Raw genomic sequence first — 17290 nt, forward strand, 5'->3', positions numbered from 1 at the left:
TGTAAACATCTCTAGGGCAATGCATCAGTGGTGTCACAGTTATGTAGGTGACTATTGTTTTTGCCTGCAGCCTTCAGTGCTACACATCTGAAAGCTGGCAACAGCACTGTTAGCTGTCAAGAAGCTTCTTACACAGACTTGACTGCAGTTGTCCTTCTTAGATGCTGGTATTAGACAAGGTTGGCATGTAGATTTTAACCAGGCTGGAAGTAGGTGTAGGTAATTTGATAGCAGGGGTCCAGAGTGACAGCTACTAATATATTGCTTGGAACACCTGACTGATAATTAGACCTGTTGTTAATATATTGTACAGCAGAATGGAATCATCAACCCGCAAAAACTAGACAAGTGAAATTTAAGAGTTATTTCAAATTGCCTTATAATATATATCTTTACTTCAAATTGAAGGATTTTATGAACAACTGAACAAACAGAAAAGTACATTTGTACACTTTGGTCTCCTAGACTGACAGTGTAAAACCTTATTGCCTTGAACACTGCTGTAGTACTCATTTATTGTGTTACTGAGTTTACTCATTTTTTATTGATGTACTTACATTTTTATCTTGAGTTACACCGTCCTGAAATGTATACTTTTAATTGTATCATCCATCTACTCCAAGGAAGAATGATTAAGGTTCCATTATTTATAATTGTAGTCTTGATAATGTAGAAGATTATTTTCTTTACCACTTGTCTCTTACTTGCTCATGTAAGGGACAGGTCATTTTCTCTTCCAGACACTTTTTTTCCTTTTGTGTGATCCACTTTGTTCTTTTCTTTTATCCTGAAACAGATGAATATTAATATTGGAAGGGATAAAGATAACAACTCACCATACAGTTGAGGCATTGAACAGTTGACAGGAACTTGAATAAGACTGAAAACATTGCTAAGCTTCTGGGCAACATTCTCTTTCAAAGCTAATTGATAAGGGACACACACATGCAAACTACAGTGGAGCTGCAGCACAACGCAATTGGGTTGAGGGGCTGCTTTGTGCAGCTAGTAAGTGGAGGAGAAGGGGGCAGATCTAGGATGTAGATGCAGCCAGGGGATGAGATGAGACGATGATGATGATGATGGGAAACCAGGGAGCTAAAGCAAGAGGTAGTTGTGTGTGGCACACAAAGTGTGGGAGTCGATTGTGGGATGGGAAGGGGATACATGAGAGGAAAAGAGATACTGTGGAGAGAAAAGTGTGATTATAAGATGAGTTAAGTGGGGCCAAGAGGCCAGGGAGGGGAAAGGGGCAAGTGGGCAAGTGGAATTTGAGGCCAGGAAGATTGCAGGGTAGAAGAATGGGTTTGTAAGGACAGTTCCCATTACCATAATTTAGAAAAACTAGTGATTTTTTTCGGGTGGGGGGGGGGGGGGGTGAAGTATTGAGAGGACACATTCCTCTCTCATACACTTGCTTGCAGCCATTAGTCCATCAGCCACACTTCCCTCCCTCTCCTCCCTCCACGTGCCCACATCATTCTCCTCTCACAACCCCCCACCCCATCCCCCTCCCACCAGTATCAGCAAGGAATGTTACATACTGCAGCCATGTCCAGACCTGTAACAATACATACTTCTCTGTTAATCAGATACTGAAAAGTCCTGAGTGATGTACAAATAATGGAAGAAGTAGGACTTACAACTCACTATGTAATTTTTAGTGTGCCTGTCAACTGCTTAGCCCCACAACTGTGTCAAGTTGTTAACCTTTACTCCTTCCATTATCTTTAACAATTTCAGATTGAAACTAAATCTCTTCAAAACATCAAGACATTAGCTTTGTTCAGCAACATGTACTGTCAATTCCACGTAATCTTCTTCCAGATAAGTGATGACATGTTTTCCTACTAAATAGTACGGTAGCGTAGTTTAGTCTCATGTTGCTTTTCGGTACTAGTTTCACTCATCTACAGCAAACTTTCAAGAATATTCTTTCTGTCAACTTATTTGAATGGAACGGTTCCTGTAGTGATTCTAAGTTCGTATGAAAGCTGACAGAGTTAGATATTTGTACCGTATATCTTCAAGAATACGGTAGTGTTGACTGGTATCTTAGAGATGGAATGGTACAGCTTTGCTGGAAGTTTAAACAGTGACAATTGCTGGCATTTGTGTATGCTTGTGGGTAGTTGACCGTATACAGCTGCAGTTTGCAATACAAGAAGTGGATATGGGAGATGGGAATTACATTGATTTGTGGTCGATGGAGAGGTTCTGTATAAGAATAAAACAGTGGAATGATCTAAAAGTGCTAACTTTGTGTATCTCATGAGGAAGCTTCTATAGTGATATTCCTAGATTTTTGTCTAATGACTCCTGAAATATATGGGCCCAAAAGTTATAGACATCAGATTTACTAGATGATAAGAGCAAACTTTATAACATGGACCCCCACAACTGAAGGTATGCATTCTTGAAAAATAAACTGCAAAGAGCTGTTGTATGGTTCTTTAAGAGTATTATCGGTTTTACAACATGAGAGTTGAATCTACAGGTACATCTTAATGAAGAAAAATATCACATGAGAGATTAAGAAATTATAATTTGTCTTTTGAAATGACAAGAATCTGGGGAGAAGAAAATATAAAGTGATGCACAATACGTAATTCACAAAAGTGATTCAGAGATAGTAGTCAAAAATCAAACAATGGAAAATCCAGGACAGAATGTAACAATACCAGAGAAGGAAAGTTGCTACTTACCATATAGCAGAGATGCTGAGTCACAATAGGCACAATGAAAAGATTCACACAATCATAGCTTTCGGCCATTAAGGCTTTTGTCAGCAGTACACACACACACACACACACACACACACACACACACACACACACACACGTCTGCAATCTCAGAGAGCTGAAACTACACTCTTTGAGACTGCAGACATGTGCGCAAGTTGCGTTGTGTGTGTGTGTGTCTACTGCTGACAAAGGCCTTAATGGCTGAAAGCTATGATTGCGTGAATCTTTTTATTGTGCCTATCACGACTCGGCATCTCTGCTATATTGAGAGATAGTCAGATTATTTGTTTTGAAAGTTGAATGCATTTGGTGCCCCCTCATTCCCAGTCAGGTTATAATAAATTCATTAAACTAATGGTGATAGTCAAAATATAAAACAAGCGGAGTGAAGAAGACTGCCATAAAAGCAGCTTAACTTTAAGCAGGTCAACTTTAAAAAAAACAGTAAAGTTGTAAAACCAGGAAAAGGGAGGACCCTTTTGTGGTTGTCTTCTTCATTCTGCTTGTTTTAAATTTTAACTGTTGTAATTATTTCAGTGAATTTATTAAAACCTGACTGGGAGTGATGGAATGTCCAATGTGCTCAACTTTTTCGTGTAAATAATTTGCAAATTAGTAAGTTGATTACTTTATTTAAATTTGCTTTTGTCAGCTACATATCATATGTAACGTTATATTTTTGTTTCACTAGATTCGTGTCATTTTAAAAAATGTTACGATTTCTAAATCTCTCAGGTACTATTTTTATTTATTTAAATGTACCTCAAAGTACAATTTTAAAGTTGTGGAACTTGTAGTGCTAGTAAACAGTCATAGAGCATCTGTTTGCAGTTCATTTTTAAGGAATAGATGAGGTGACATGTTGTCACACATATAGGGTAGCTGTGTGTTTTTTTCATGAATAAAGTGGAACAAACATAATACATATTGTCAGATGTAAAATTTACCAACTAGGATGCAGGGCTTGTTTAGTTATAGTATTGGAATTTAGTTGATCCAGAAAAATTGTTTTGCAGAGGAGATTGTTGTTTGAATAGAGAAACTTAGTACCAAATGCTTTAGGAAATTGCTGCTAGGTTCTAAAGCAAAATAACTGGTGCTGCAAAGAATACTTTTTTCCTTGCGCCACTATTTTAAAATACTAGCAAATATGGTAATGCACTGCAACCACATCTGTTTAGGTGCAACTAAAATGAGACTGGGGCAGTGTTAACAGTGCCATATAACAGATAAAATTCTGGAATATAAAAGGAGAAAGAGAGAGAGGGATGAGATGAATTCAGATAGTAGGCAAGATATAAGAATAAAGAAAAACATACTCCGAACTTTACATAAACAAATATTTGCAAAGCATTTGACAACAATCAGTTGCAAGAATTTGACCATTGTAAGAATTTGACGACTGACAAAGGAATCTCATTTTCCAAATCTTGATCTCTTTAATAGTTTTAACTTTTTGTTTTCAGATGTTCTCGGCAGTGTGTTTGCTGAGTAGGCATATATTGTCTCAGTTCAGTATTTTTTTTAGAAATGCGTTTCTTCATTGGGGAACTACATTGCTCCATTCCACTGCAAGACCTTTGACATACCTTACATTTAGTATTACAGTAGTAACAGACACCTAAAGCAGCATGAAGTGCTTTTTTGCCTTATGTTTTAGAGGTAGAGAATAATACTTTTCTTTTACTGCTAACTTAGTAAGCATTTAGTATGTGGAGTGCATTTTTATCATTTGAATGTTTGATACTTTGACAATACTTTTTCAAATTCTATCACATTTTTTTCATGTGCAATATTATCTATATTATTTAAGAAATTTTGTTTCTCAGCCCTTTGAGTGATGGATAAGTAGAGTGGCAGAAAACAAATCTCAAGTGTTGTGCATCACAGAAAGAAAAGAAGCATAGGAATTTCATTTTTCGCTTGATACTGCATTGTACAGGTGATTAAGGTACTCATCTGTTTAGTTTGTGTTAAGAGGCTACTCTTTGCCGTGCGTTAGAATTACTGCAAGGGTGGACACTGAATAAAACCAAGCTGTAGCGTCACTTGTTTCTAGCTTTACTTTTTGTATTCAGTACTTTATTGATATCGTTGGAAGTTTTGCAAATAGAAATGAGTTTGGGGCAACAGTTAAGTTTCTGAAATAAATCTCCTTAGGTCTTGGTCTGTTGAGCACACCCATGTGTTAAAATGTAGGTATTTCAGACCTTTCGAAAGTAACACAGATATGTGCTGTTGAGAGGGCACACAGTCACAACAGAAATCTACTTTCCTACTTGGATTTTAACTCTGTTCTCCAAGGAAATGCATGTGTAAAAATGACAGAACCATCAATATTGATAGATGGATTTGCTTCCAAATCATAATCGTTTGATTGTTATGAGTATCTATAACAAACCTGTGTTAGTGCTTAGAATTGTACTTCAGATCAGTGTAAAATGTACAACAGTAACATATGAGTGGCAACACATACTTAATAAAAGGATGTTCCAGTTTCCATCATGCCTGTTATACCATCACTGTCATTTATATCACAAGATCAGCAGATTTCGGTGCTGTGCCATTTTCAAGCGCTACCTCTGTCATAATTTTACACCATCGCTGTGTGTGTGTGTGTGTGTGTGTGTGTGTGTGTGTGTGTGTGGCCGCGCGTGCTAATATTTTAATATGCAATGAATTTTTATTGGTATGAAAAATTAAGATTTTACCTTTTTGGCAGTGTTACACTACTGCAGTTAATGTAGGTCACTAAATTATCTGTGGTTCACTGAGAGAGAGAGAGAACTGATTTCTACAGTGCGTCTTGGGAACGAATGAACGGAGCAAAATTGAAAGTACTTGGATTCGTAAATGTCATGTAGTTCCTCTATGGAGTGACAATATGAAGGGGTTGATAGACAAAAACGTTGCATCAGTCGATGGCTTGATCACATTATGTCCCATATGTTTTGTCAGTTTGTGGTGGAATTGGGGAGGTATTTTGCCAAGGAGGTATTAATGAATTCTAACTGCCTTGCAAAATATGGATCCTACAACGCCACTGTACTTTGAGATGAGTGCTGCATTGTCTCATTTCCTATTAAGAGACGCAGAATGCATGTGTATGACCTATATGTGTCTCAAAAAGAACGTGGCGAACACTGTACACTCAGTTATCAGATAACCAGACTAGTTTGATGAATATATGAGATGAAGAAACATTGTGTTACATACTCCAGAAAAAGAAAGGTTACATACAGTCTGCCCCTCCAAGGGGCTCGCCACTCTTTGGCAGGGTCATGCCTGACTACCACGGGGCCCCGGCCTTTGCGGCATTTTTTCCCTTCCGTACTGCATGTCTATCCTCTTGCTATTCTTCTTCCCCTCCCTTGGGGAACATGTCTCGGATATTCTTAGGAATGTTCTGCATTCTGTCACTGACATGCGAACAGTCTCACTTTTGTTTTTCGCTCCCTTTTCCTTTCTTTGTTTCCCTTCTCTCGTTTCGACATTTGAGGATCCTCTATTTTTCTTCTTCCTCTCTGTGCGCTCCTAAAGGCCGGCCCATGCGTCTGACGCGTAACAGGTGACTGAGTAACCCCTAATTCCCTGTCCCAGGTCGACTGGTAGGGTTCGCACGTGTCCCCTGGTACAGGCCAGGCCCAGGGAGGGGTGATTATCTGAGCTGTAACCTTCCCAAATTGCTGATTGGTCCCTCTGTCAGGTGTTCGGGAGGTGTGACCTGAAGTGTGAACAATCACTTAAGACATGTGCACCCCCTTATGAAGGGGGCCCCCATTTGGAAGGAGCGTGCCATCGGAGATGCTGGCAATCATGGGGGATTTCCTCGTGATGATTTAATCATGTTCCCACTCAACTTCTACAAAATGTAAACGCAATGAGGCTAATGATTCAAAGACCCTTCCCACTGTACCACGGTTCCTCGTGGTTTCACGTACTGAAGACGGTCATGCCTTCGCCACGGTAAATCCATTTATTATTCAAAAAGGTGTAGATGCAATTGCTTACCCTGTGAAATTCTGCTCTCTTTTATGGAATGGCACTTTGCTTTTGGATACCACTGTGGATTCTCAAGCACATCATCTGCTTGTAGCCTCAATTCTCCACAGTTACCCTATTCATGTTGAGGCCCACAGAACTTGGAATTCTTCCCGAGGTGTAATTTACACTAGGCTGCTCAACGTTCAGTGGTCGATAAACAATCTTACCTCTCTGATCAGGGTGTCATTGCCGTTCATCGTGCAGTGAAAAAGGTACATTCCTCCTTAGTGCTCACCTGTACTCTCTTTCTCACCTTCGATAGAGTGGTGCCTCCGCCCAAGCTGAAAGCAGGCTATGAAATTATCACCGTCCGGCCATACATTTCGAACCCGATGCATTGCTACCAGTGTCATCATTTTAACCACACTAGAATGTCTTGTCGACACCCAGCCACATGTGTCACCTGTGGTAGGGATGCGGACAAGGGCGATTGTCCACCTTATTCTACCCACTGTATCAACCGCAATGGCAGCCATACCGCTTGCCCTGTCAGCGTCCAGTGTATCTTGATGAGCAGGCTGTTCAAGAGATCCAGGTAAAGGATAAGGTGCCTTATCCCGGTGCTCACAAGATATTGGCTAGTCACAAACCCTGTGTTCCCCCGTTTGGTACCTATAGTTCTGTACTTGTTACCCCTTGCTCCATGAAATACATGGCCATGCATACATGTGACCACCAATTCAGCTCTGAGGTCGTGAAATTGCCCAGTGTCGAGGTAGCATAGCCTCGTCCAGTTGTGCAACAGGCTGTGAAACTCTCGCCTCAAGGGGCGAGACCACCAGCTACACAACTGATAGGCCGGAAAGGACAGGAGTAGTACTCCCGTGAAGACTTCCTGTCATTCCAGCCAAACAACACGAGTCTTCATCTGACCGGAAAGGCTCGCACAAGTCCTCCAAAGGCAAACGGTCTTCTCCTTCGCCACCTCGAAGACCATCTTCGATAGTGTCGGCACGTGATACCTTAGCCTGCCCAGCCTTCATGTTGCCGGTGCACACCAGCAACCGTTTTTCGGCCTTGGACTCCACAGATCGACCGCACAGGAAAGCTGATGCTTCTGTGGACTCCACGGAGCAGGATCCTGCTTCTGTGCCTTGTAGTAGTGCCTCTTCTCCAGTTGTCACTTGGCAGCTGCTGAGGTGACATCCCCACGTCTCTTCCTCATGACTCTCCTCCGTTGGAATGTTGGCAGCCTTCGGTCCCACAAAGAGGATTTACGGCTGCTTTATAGCGCTGCAGCATCTCCTTGTACTCTGCCTTCAGGAAATGAAATTGCGCGCTCGTGACCGCTTTGAGCTTTCACATTTCTTACCGATTTGTTCTGACCTTCCCCCTGAGGTTGGCATTCCCTCTCATGGGGGCATCATGCTGATCATATGGGATGACATTCACAGTCAACCCATCTCACTGGCTACCAATCTTCAAGATGTGGCAGTTTGCCTTCCATTCCCCAACTAGCTTTTTCCGTCTGTACAATATATGTCCCTCCATTGTTTGCTGTCACCAGAGCAGACATCCTTCAGCTTATTTGGCAGCTACCTCCCCCATTTTTGCTACTCGGTGACTTTAATGCAAATCATCCCCTTTGGGGCTCTCCCAGGACCTGTCAGAGAGGTGCCCCCTTGGCTGACCTTCTCAACCACCTTAACCTCTTCTGCCGTAACAGTGGAGCACCCACTTTCCTGTCCGACTCCTCGTACACCTATTCCCATTTGGACCTATCCTTCTGCACAGCCCATCTTGTCCATCGTCTTGAGTGGTCCGTTCTTTCTGACACCTACTCGAGTGACCATTTTCCGTGTGCTATCTGTTTGCTGACTTCTTGGGGGTACCCTCCTCTTCTCTGAATCGTGAGTGCTACAATGCCGCCTTCACTGTGAGGGAGCTCGATCATGCTCTCAGTCCATCCTGATCCTCCATCCCGGGGCCAGTCGCCATCCACATTCAGATGTTGCAACATCTTTCTCTTGCAGGCAAGCACTTTCTGCTTAACACATACAACCACATCTGGGCAGAGGGCACATTTCCTTGACGCTGGCGTGAAGCCACCGTCATCCCATACCTAAGCCCGGTAAGGACAAAAACCACCACCTAGCACCGCCCCATCTCTCTTACCAGCTGCATTTGCAAGGTGATGGAATGTATGATTCATGCCCGGCTGGTGTGGTGGCTCGAGTCTCACAATTTACTGATGAAATCAGTGTGTGGGTTTCGAGTGTGGTATTCTGCAGTTGACCATCTTGTTACTTTGTCCACCCATGTCATGAATGGTTTTCTGTGGAAATCCCAGACTGTGACCGTGTTTTTCGATTTGGAGAAGGCCTACGACACCTGCCGGAGAACAGGTATCTTCCATACTCTCCACATGTGGGGCTTCCATGGGCACCTGCCCTGTTTTTCTTGGGCATTTTTACAAGACCGAGTTTTCAAGGTGTGTGTGGATCCTGATTTATCGGACACCTTTATCCAGGAAAATGGTGTGCCTCAGGGTTCTGTCCTCCGCGTCGTTCTCTTTGCTATTGCCATTAACCCTGTAATGTCCTGTCTCCCACTGGGCATCTCCAGCTCTCTTTTTGTAGACAATTTTGCCATCTATTACAGTTCTCCGTGGACCTGTGTCATTGAAAGGTGTCCTGGTGCATCATCAATGGCTTTCGCATTGCCCCTTACAAAGCAGTCTGTATGAATTTCTGTCGGTCCAAATGGTTTCTCGCACCATCTCTACATCTTGGGCCTGTTGCCTTTCCATTCGTTGAAACTCATGCTCGATAGAAAACACTCTTAGTCCTCCCATGCATCTTACCTGGCAGCCAGCTGTATGCAGTCCCTCAATCTCCTATGTATCCTCAATGGTACTTCCTGGGGTGCCAATCAAACCACCCTCCTCCCTTTGTACTGGTCCTTTGTCCGTTCGAAACTAGACTATGGGTGCTTTGCTTATGCGTCTACATGCCCATCCCTCTTACGTTGTCTCAATGCTATCCATTGTCGTGGCATCTGTTTGGCCACAGGCGCCTCTCAACCGGACTGGTGTATACTGGTGTAAACACCAGTCCGGTTGTGAGTCTGTATGCTGAAGCTGCTTAACTACCCCTGTGCTACCGCTGTGACTTTCTCCTCAGCAGGTATGCATGCTGTTTGTCTGCCATTCGTGGCCATCCCTCCTACGCCTTCTTCTTTGATGATTCCTTTGATGATCAGTATGGGGCTCGCCCCTCTTCTCTGTTACCTCCTGGAATCCACTTTCGCCACTTGCTACAGCGGCTTAACTACACACTACCTGCAACTTTCCCAGTGGGTGCGAACCCTTCACCACTTGGCTTCATGCAGTGGCCCATGGTAACCTTGGCCTTCATTTGCTTCCTGAGGACACTACTCCAGCCTCGGTCTATCGCCTCCAGTTTAACGACCTTCGCGTGGAACTTCAGGATGGTATCTTTGTCTACACTGATGGCTCTTGGACTGACTGTCGGGTTGGGTGTGCCTTCGTCATTGGCACCCGTGTCTTTCGATATCAGCTTCCGGCACACTCCTCAGTATTTGCAGCCGAATTCTTCACCTTGTATCAGGCCACGGAGTACATTTGATGACACAGTGTTTCCAATTGTGTCCTTTGCTCAGACTCACTAAGTGCCCTCCAAAGTATATGTGCGCTATACACTGCTCATCCCTTAGCTGTGCACTGCTCATCCCGTAGTGCAGCAGGTCCAGGAACACTGTCACTTGCTCACTCTTTGTGGAGCAAGTGTCATGTTTCTGTGGGTCCCTGGTCATGTCAGCCTGCCAGGATACGAGGCTGCTGGCACTGCTACCAGGGCTGCAGTCTTCGTACCTCAGCATGTGAGTACCTATGTTCCCTCCGATGATCTCTGCATTGCCGTCTGTCAGGAGGTGGTGTCCCTTTTGCGTCGTCAATAGTCCGCCGTTCATGGGAGTAAGCTTCGGCTTATTAAACCTCTCCCAGCACCGTGGATGACCTCCTCTCGGCCCTCCCACCAGGAGGAGATTGTTTTAACTTGGCTGAGTATTGAACACTGTCTTTTTAGCCATCATCATTTGGTAAGTGGTGCTACCCCACTACTTTGTACACATTGCGCCCAAATTTGAACTGTCCGCCACTTTTTGCTGGAATGCCTCTCTTTTTTTTTTTTTTTTTAAAAAAGTTTACATTCCAGCTTTGGTTTGCCATCTGATTTATCAGCCATTTTAGCAAATGATGCATGGGGGGTCGATAGTGTTTCACTTTTTATCCGCCGAAGCAATATGGTGAAGGCTATTTAATTTTTAGTTTTGGAACTCCATTTCTATATGGTGTTGTTTTAGCCGTTTTGCACATGCCTATTTTTAGCTGTCTCCTATTCTGTGCATTGGGACTGACGTATAGTCATTTAATTCCTCTCTGTGTCCGCCCCCGGTAGCTGAGTGGTCAGCGAGACAGACTGTCAATCCTAAGGGCCGAGGTTCGATTCCCGGCTGGGTCGGAGATTTTCTCCGCTCAGGGATTAGGTGTTGTGTTGTCCTAATCATCATCATTTCATCCTCATCGACGCGCAAGTCGCCGAAGTGGCGTCAAATCGAAAGACTTGCACCAGGCGAGCGGTCTACCCAACGGGAGGCCTTCGTCTCACGCCATTATTATTATACTCCTCTCTGTGTTCCTGTTTTATAGTTTTGACTTGGGTGTGTATGTTGTTTTTTTGTGCCCTAAAACAAAACAAAACATACACTCTGCATTACTTTAGATAAATTTAGTGAAGATACGTATATCAGTTAACATTCAGTAACTGTCATTCAGCAAACGAGTAAAAGAAAAACATTTTAGAGTAAGATACTCTGAACACACAAAGCACTGAAAAGTGGAAACACGCACCACCACATCTGCAGATAATCTTGTATTACAAAATCAACACACTATTTGCATAAAAACTCGAGTAAGCAATAAATTGATTTGTAGGCTGCTAATGCCCACCCACCATAACGCTAAAAAATTCACTCCAGTAACTTTTAGTATCAGAATTTACTTATTACAGCACCTTTCTTACTGGAACATACAGTTTGTTGAGATTATAATCTAGACTTAAAGTTTCCCACACAGATTTCGCCTATGTCGTAGGTGACCTACTGCATTAAGTATTGGCAAGAGGCTGAAATGGCTTGACAGTCACAGAACAAGCAGAATATAATATAAGATAATGGTCAATTAATTATTATTAAATTTTAGAGTTGTTCAGAACTTTTGATTTTAATAAAGTAGTAATATCAAATCCTAGATTCCAAGACATCCCCATTGTTATCATCCTCGCCCTCAGAATGCCACAAACTCCTTCCTTCTTGTACGAAACTTAAAAATTTCTCACAATCCAAATTTTGTGTGTAGTGTTGGCCGATTCAACAGATGAAAACAAATTGATTTGTATTCCACCATATCTCTACATTCAAAAGTTGAGATTGGTTGCACTGAAGCTTTCTCACTTACTAGTATACTATTTTGAAAAGATCAGCTGTCTTTGGCACACACACAAGCGTCTGCAGGTAGCAAAATGTGTCAAAGGCTTGAGGACGAAGACTGTGCAATACTGCACAATAACAAAATGCCTTTGATGAGTGTGATGTCACAACTGTTTACATTTCTAACAGGGCACTGGAAAATATTGTGAGTAGTGGTTTGTGAAGCATTACTTTCAAACCTATTTCATTTTGTGCAAGATAAATTATTGTCTGTATGAGAATGTGCGATGTAATATTAATATGTGAACAGGAAAATTGAAGTACCGATTTTGAATATTAATTGTACAGGAGGGCAGTGACCCCTATATTACTTGGAAAGTGCTTTGCCACAGGTGTGCACAAAGAAAAAGGTGTGGGTATGTGGTCGTTAAGAGTGGTAAAAGGAAGTAGAAGCCTTCACATTCATAACACTGATGTTACATTCTCTATCACGCACTAAAATCTCCAATACCTGAGCACTGAAAATTAAATTAGATATCAGTGTCTGCTCCGTGCACCGATCAAGTGCTCTGGTAGAAATGACACATGAAAGTAATGTCATTTCGGGAAATTGCATCTAGGAGCTTACGTGGTTCATTTGCAGTAATCGAGCAGTGAGAATGTGACAACTGCTAAGTTGTCGATGTTGTCAGCTTTGCAAAATCAACATGTAGTAGTATAGAAGTCTGAAAAGGGGTGTCATTATTTTGCTTACTTGTCAATGTAACTATGTGGTAATTGCTGCCATTACCAGAAAATTTGAAGTAAGTTCCTTATTTTTAATCTCTTCATTTTCAATAACTACTGCTTCGGACTCCCCTTATTATGCGGAAACTATACTTTTTAGGGTATGCCTGGGAGGAGAATGTGAACAGGTCAAAGTGAAAAAACTCAAAGCTAGACATACACAATTTTTGCTTAGAGAAAGTTATAGGAATGTGGACATTCATAATAATGCTTCCGTTTTATTAAATAATCATAATTTTGATATGTGAGCATCGAAAATTGAAGTACTGATTTTTAAAATTAATTGTACAAGGGGACCAGTGAAACTTATATAATTCGAAAGAAATGTGGCCTTAGATTTGCATAAAAAAATCATATTATGTATACATAGCCATTAGGAGAGGTAAAAAGAAGTAGACAGACACATGAGAAAAGTTTCTGTTTGTCTCTGACATTGCTACCAACTTCTACCACGGTGCTATGGTAGAAATGACACACTAAAGTAACAACGTTTTGTGAATTGCATCCTAGGGATGTTCAGTTTAAATGTTGCAAATAGTTCATTTGCAGTTACACATGCATACTCGGCAGCTACAGTGCCGCAACTGCTGTGTCGTTGATGTTTTTGACTGTGGAAAATGAAACGTAATAACAAAAGTGTCGGGGGCAGCAAATGTTATTTATTAGCATTGTTTTTTCATTTACTTTGGTGTAAGAGCAAAGGCTTTGCAACAACTGCTTGAAAGTAACATGCTCCTAAAATAGTGTAAAACACCTTGGATTTATTTTATGAGCATAAAATGGAGTTGTAGGATCAGCGACAAAAAAAAAAAAAAAAAAAAAAATTCCATGAAATACTTGAAAATGACCTAAGGCTGTGATTGTGCAATCACACTTGAAATAAAAAGAACGGCAGCTGAAGGCAACATGAACTCTTTCAAAAAATTCATCACAGCTGCAGACCCTATCGCATTGAAAATTACAAAACTGCATATAGTAAAACAGAGACTAAAAGTCCTCTCCTTAAGAAATAAAATCATGATATAAACGGTTGTTAGGCATAAGGGAGAAATATTTGTGGTTTGTGGGCAGCTGCTAATGTATAAAAATGCAGTTTAAACTTGTTTTACCAAAGAGTGATGCTGCCATGTATAGATATTTACCAAGTGATGAGTATTTGTTGGCCCTGTTCCCCCAAACCCAATTCCAGGTTGACAGCTGACTGGTTAGAATTACTTTGTGCTCAGTGATTTGTGTGTAAAGGAATGTCACTTCATTGAAAGTGTTAATCTTGGATGGTATCCAGATGCTAACTGCATTGTAAGTGCTTTTTGGGGGGGGGGGGGGGGGGGCAAGTTATCGGAGGCATAGTATCAAATGCTGTGATTTGATAACACCAGCAGACTTTATTTGTGGTTATAATTAGTGTTTTCCCTCTTTTTCTTTGTAAGTGTATTGCTCCTTGCCATACTGCAAGTGAGAGGGAGATTAAACAACAGTACAAGTTTATACTAAGTGTGGTTTAGTGTTAATAGTATGTAGTGAATGCATGGGTTACAGTTACTTCAGTTAACTCAGGCTGCAGTCTATCAGCTAGATTTTAAACTCTAATTTTTTAAAAATATATTTATGCCTTTATGGTGAGAGTAATTAACAAAACATAAATACTTTTATGCAGGAGAGTGGAGAATATCCACTCATCATGTCGGGGCAGACCTGGAAAAAATTCAGAAACAACTTCTGCGAATTTGTGCAGATACTTGTGAAGCAATGTCAGTACTCCATCATTTATGACCAATACCTAATGGACAATGTAATTTCACTACTGACAGGTTTGTCTGATTCCCAAGTCCGTGCATTCCGACACACAGCCACATTGGCAGGTAAGGACTATAAGCACTGAAACTGTACCAATTGATTTTAGAAATTTAAACTTACAGTGATAGTTTTATCACTTTGTGACTGAAGGTGTGAATATTTGTACGTTCACAAACATACTGCAGTCTACTGCTTGAAATTTTATTTTTAATATAAGTCTTTTCTGTTTGTTAACCTTCTCACACTGTTCCGTGCAATTCTCTAACCATACTTTGCTTGACACTGGATGCTAATAACCTAGCCATCATATGCCATTAATCCATACCTCCTTAGCACTGTCAAATTTTGTGCTGCCTTTTTAGTCATCTTTCAGTATACTTCATCATTTATTCTTTCTGTCTTGAAATGTAATTTCAAGTACTGCATTTATCTGAATATTAGGGAAACATGCCCCACTTTAAGGAAGAATGTATTTGGAAAAGAAACTTCATCAGTATATTGAATTGCATGGTGCTTTTATTTCACTTTCTGTCCCGAGTGTGGCATCCATTTTCTTGTCTTCTCACTTTTTGTTTTTACTTTTGTCTTTCTCCCTTGTTTCCTCACTCTTTATTGGGTGGTTGGTGGTGCAATTTAGTTCTGCCAGTTTGAAATACGTTGCAATCCATTTCTTACTTCTAATGTGATAGATATAATATTCTTATAGTTCACTATTTGTGTTTGTTGTTATCAAAACTACTTTCTACTCATGTAATTAATAATTTTGCATTTACTTAATTTTGTCCTGTCCACCTAATAGTATTTTTTTCTTCATACTTTTGTTTTCTCTACTTTAGGTCATGGCTTAGTTGCCCACCTATTTTTCAGTATCAGTCACCATGTCCTATTTATCATTTCCTATATAGCTCCTTTAAAGAAATCTGTACTATATTGTTTGTTGTATTTTCAGCCATGAAGTTGATGACTGCACTTGTTGATGTTGCTTTAACTGTATCAATAAATCTTGACAATACCCAACGCCAGTATGAATCAGAACGACAGAAGACTCGCGATAAGCGTGCCAGTGATCGGCTTGAATCTCTTATGGCAAAACGACAGGAACTTGAAGAAAACATGGATGAGATAAAAAATATGCTTACTTACATGTTTAAATCTGTGTTTGTTCACAGATACAGGTAATAAGATACAACATGACACGATTTGTATGTTCCTTAAAGGTATTTTATCACTACTTTGCAATATGCACAAATTGCTTATTATGTTCTGTGCTATGAGAAATATGAATTCTACAGGGATACTCTTCCTGAGATTCGGGCAATTTGCATGGCAGAAATAGGAGTTTGGATGAAAAAGTTTCATCAAAATTTCCTTGATGACTCATATCTGAAATACATTGGTTGGACGTTACATGACAAAGTTGGAGAAGTTCGTTTGAAATGTTTGCAGGTAAGAATGTTAGAAAACAGTAAACAGAAAACTGTTCAGCAGTCTGAACTTCATTCTTCTATTCTCATCTTCACATCACTCTTGAGAGTAATTATTCATTATCTTGCTTTCTTTAATTGTGTTAAAATTGTTTTATTCAGGCTCTGCAGCCACTGTATGCCTCAGAAGAGTTGAAAGGAAAGTTGGAATTGTTCACAAGCAAATTCAAGGATCGTATTGTTGCAATGACTTTGGACAAAGAGTATGATGTTGCAGTACAAGCTGTCAGGCTTGTTATAAGCATTTTAAAGTAAGTAGTCAAATATTTTTAGTAAGAGATTGTAGATAATTTTCTTATATTCTGTCATACTTCATGGGAATCTTCTTTCTGCATTGTAACTATTCATTTGTGGAGCTGATAATTCTTATACAGCATGAAATACTTTTTATTTAAACACTGATTATACATATTCTAATCCAGTGGTGTATTGTGGTTTGAAATTAGGTAATCCTCCTCCTCCTCCTCCTCCTCCTCCTCCTCTATCATCATCATGTTAATAAAGGATTGCATTATCTCTATAATAGCTTTGTTTTGTGTGCTCCACATTCATGATAAAAAACATAGTTTTCCTATCTTGTTTTCATTTTAGCAGTCAAAATTTTTGTTAAGTCAGTAGTCTGTATTCCATCTGCCTGTGACTACTATTATCAGAAATGTGAACTATGTGTGGGATGTTCTGCATATGCAGTGTGTAGTTGAAGTGTACTATGAACTGAGAGCTGCTGCACATAAGGGGAAGAAAACCAGCCACATGTGAGGTGAGGGACTGCAAGCGAGAGAGAGAGAGAGAGAGCACGTCCCTGCTGCTACTCATCTTAAAAATGTTGTCATGGTACTCACCTGCAATGTGAAATTAAGGGCATGTGTATAAGTACACTGTTTGTAGCCATGGTCAGTGTCCTGTGAGAAATCGCTGGTGCTTGCATTACTATTCTCACTATCAGTAGTGTTGTTGACCTATACATTGTCAGTGAATTGTTCTGTC

General features: G+C 40.7%; 1 protein-coding gene across 2 annotated transcripts in view; it reads left to right on the forward strand.

Moving 5' to 3' along the window:
- LOC124713847 (cohesin subunit SA-1) overlaps nt 1-17290 on the forward strand; it is a 148502-nt gene that overhangs the window by 35569 nt on the left and 95643 nt on the right. For both annotated transcript variants that reach the window (XM_047242977.1, XM_047242978.1), the window contains exons 6-9: nt 14680-14884; nt 15769-15994; nt 16112-16265; nt 16406-16554. In XM_047242977.1, coding sequence (XP_047098933.1) covers nt 14680-14884; nt 15769-15994; nt 16112-16265; nt 16406-16554 — 734 coding nt within the window. The remainder of the gene's footprint in view (nt 1-14679; nt 14885-15768; nt 15995-16111; nt 16266-16405; nt 16555-17290) is intronic.

This window comes from Schistocerca piceifrons, chromosome 1 (assembly GCF_021461385.2).
Source record: "Schistocerca piceifrons isolate TAMUIC-IGC-003096 chromosome 1, iqSchPice1.1, whole genome shotgun sequence".
NCBI classification, from domain to species: Eukaryota; Metazoa; Arthropoda; class Insecta; order Orthoptera; family Acrididae; genus Schistocerca; species Schistocerca piceifrons.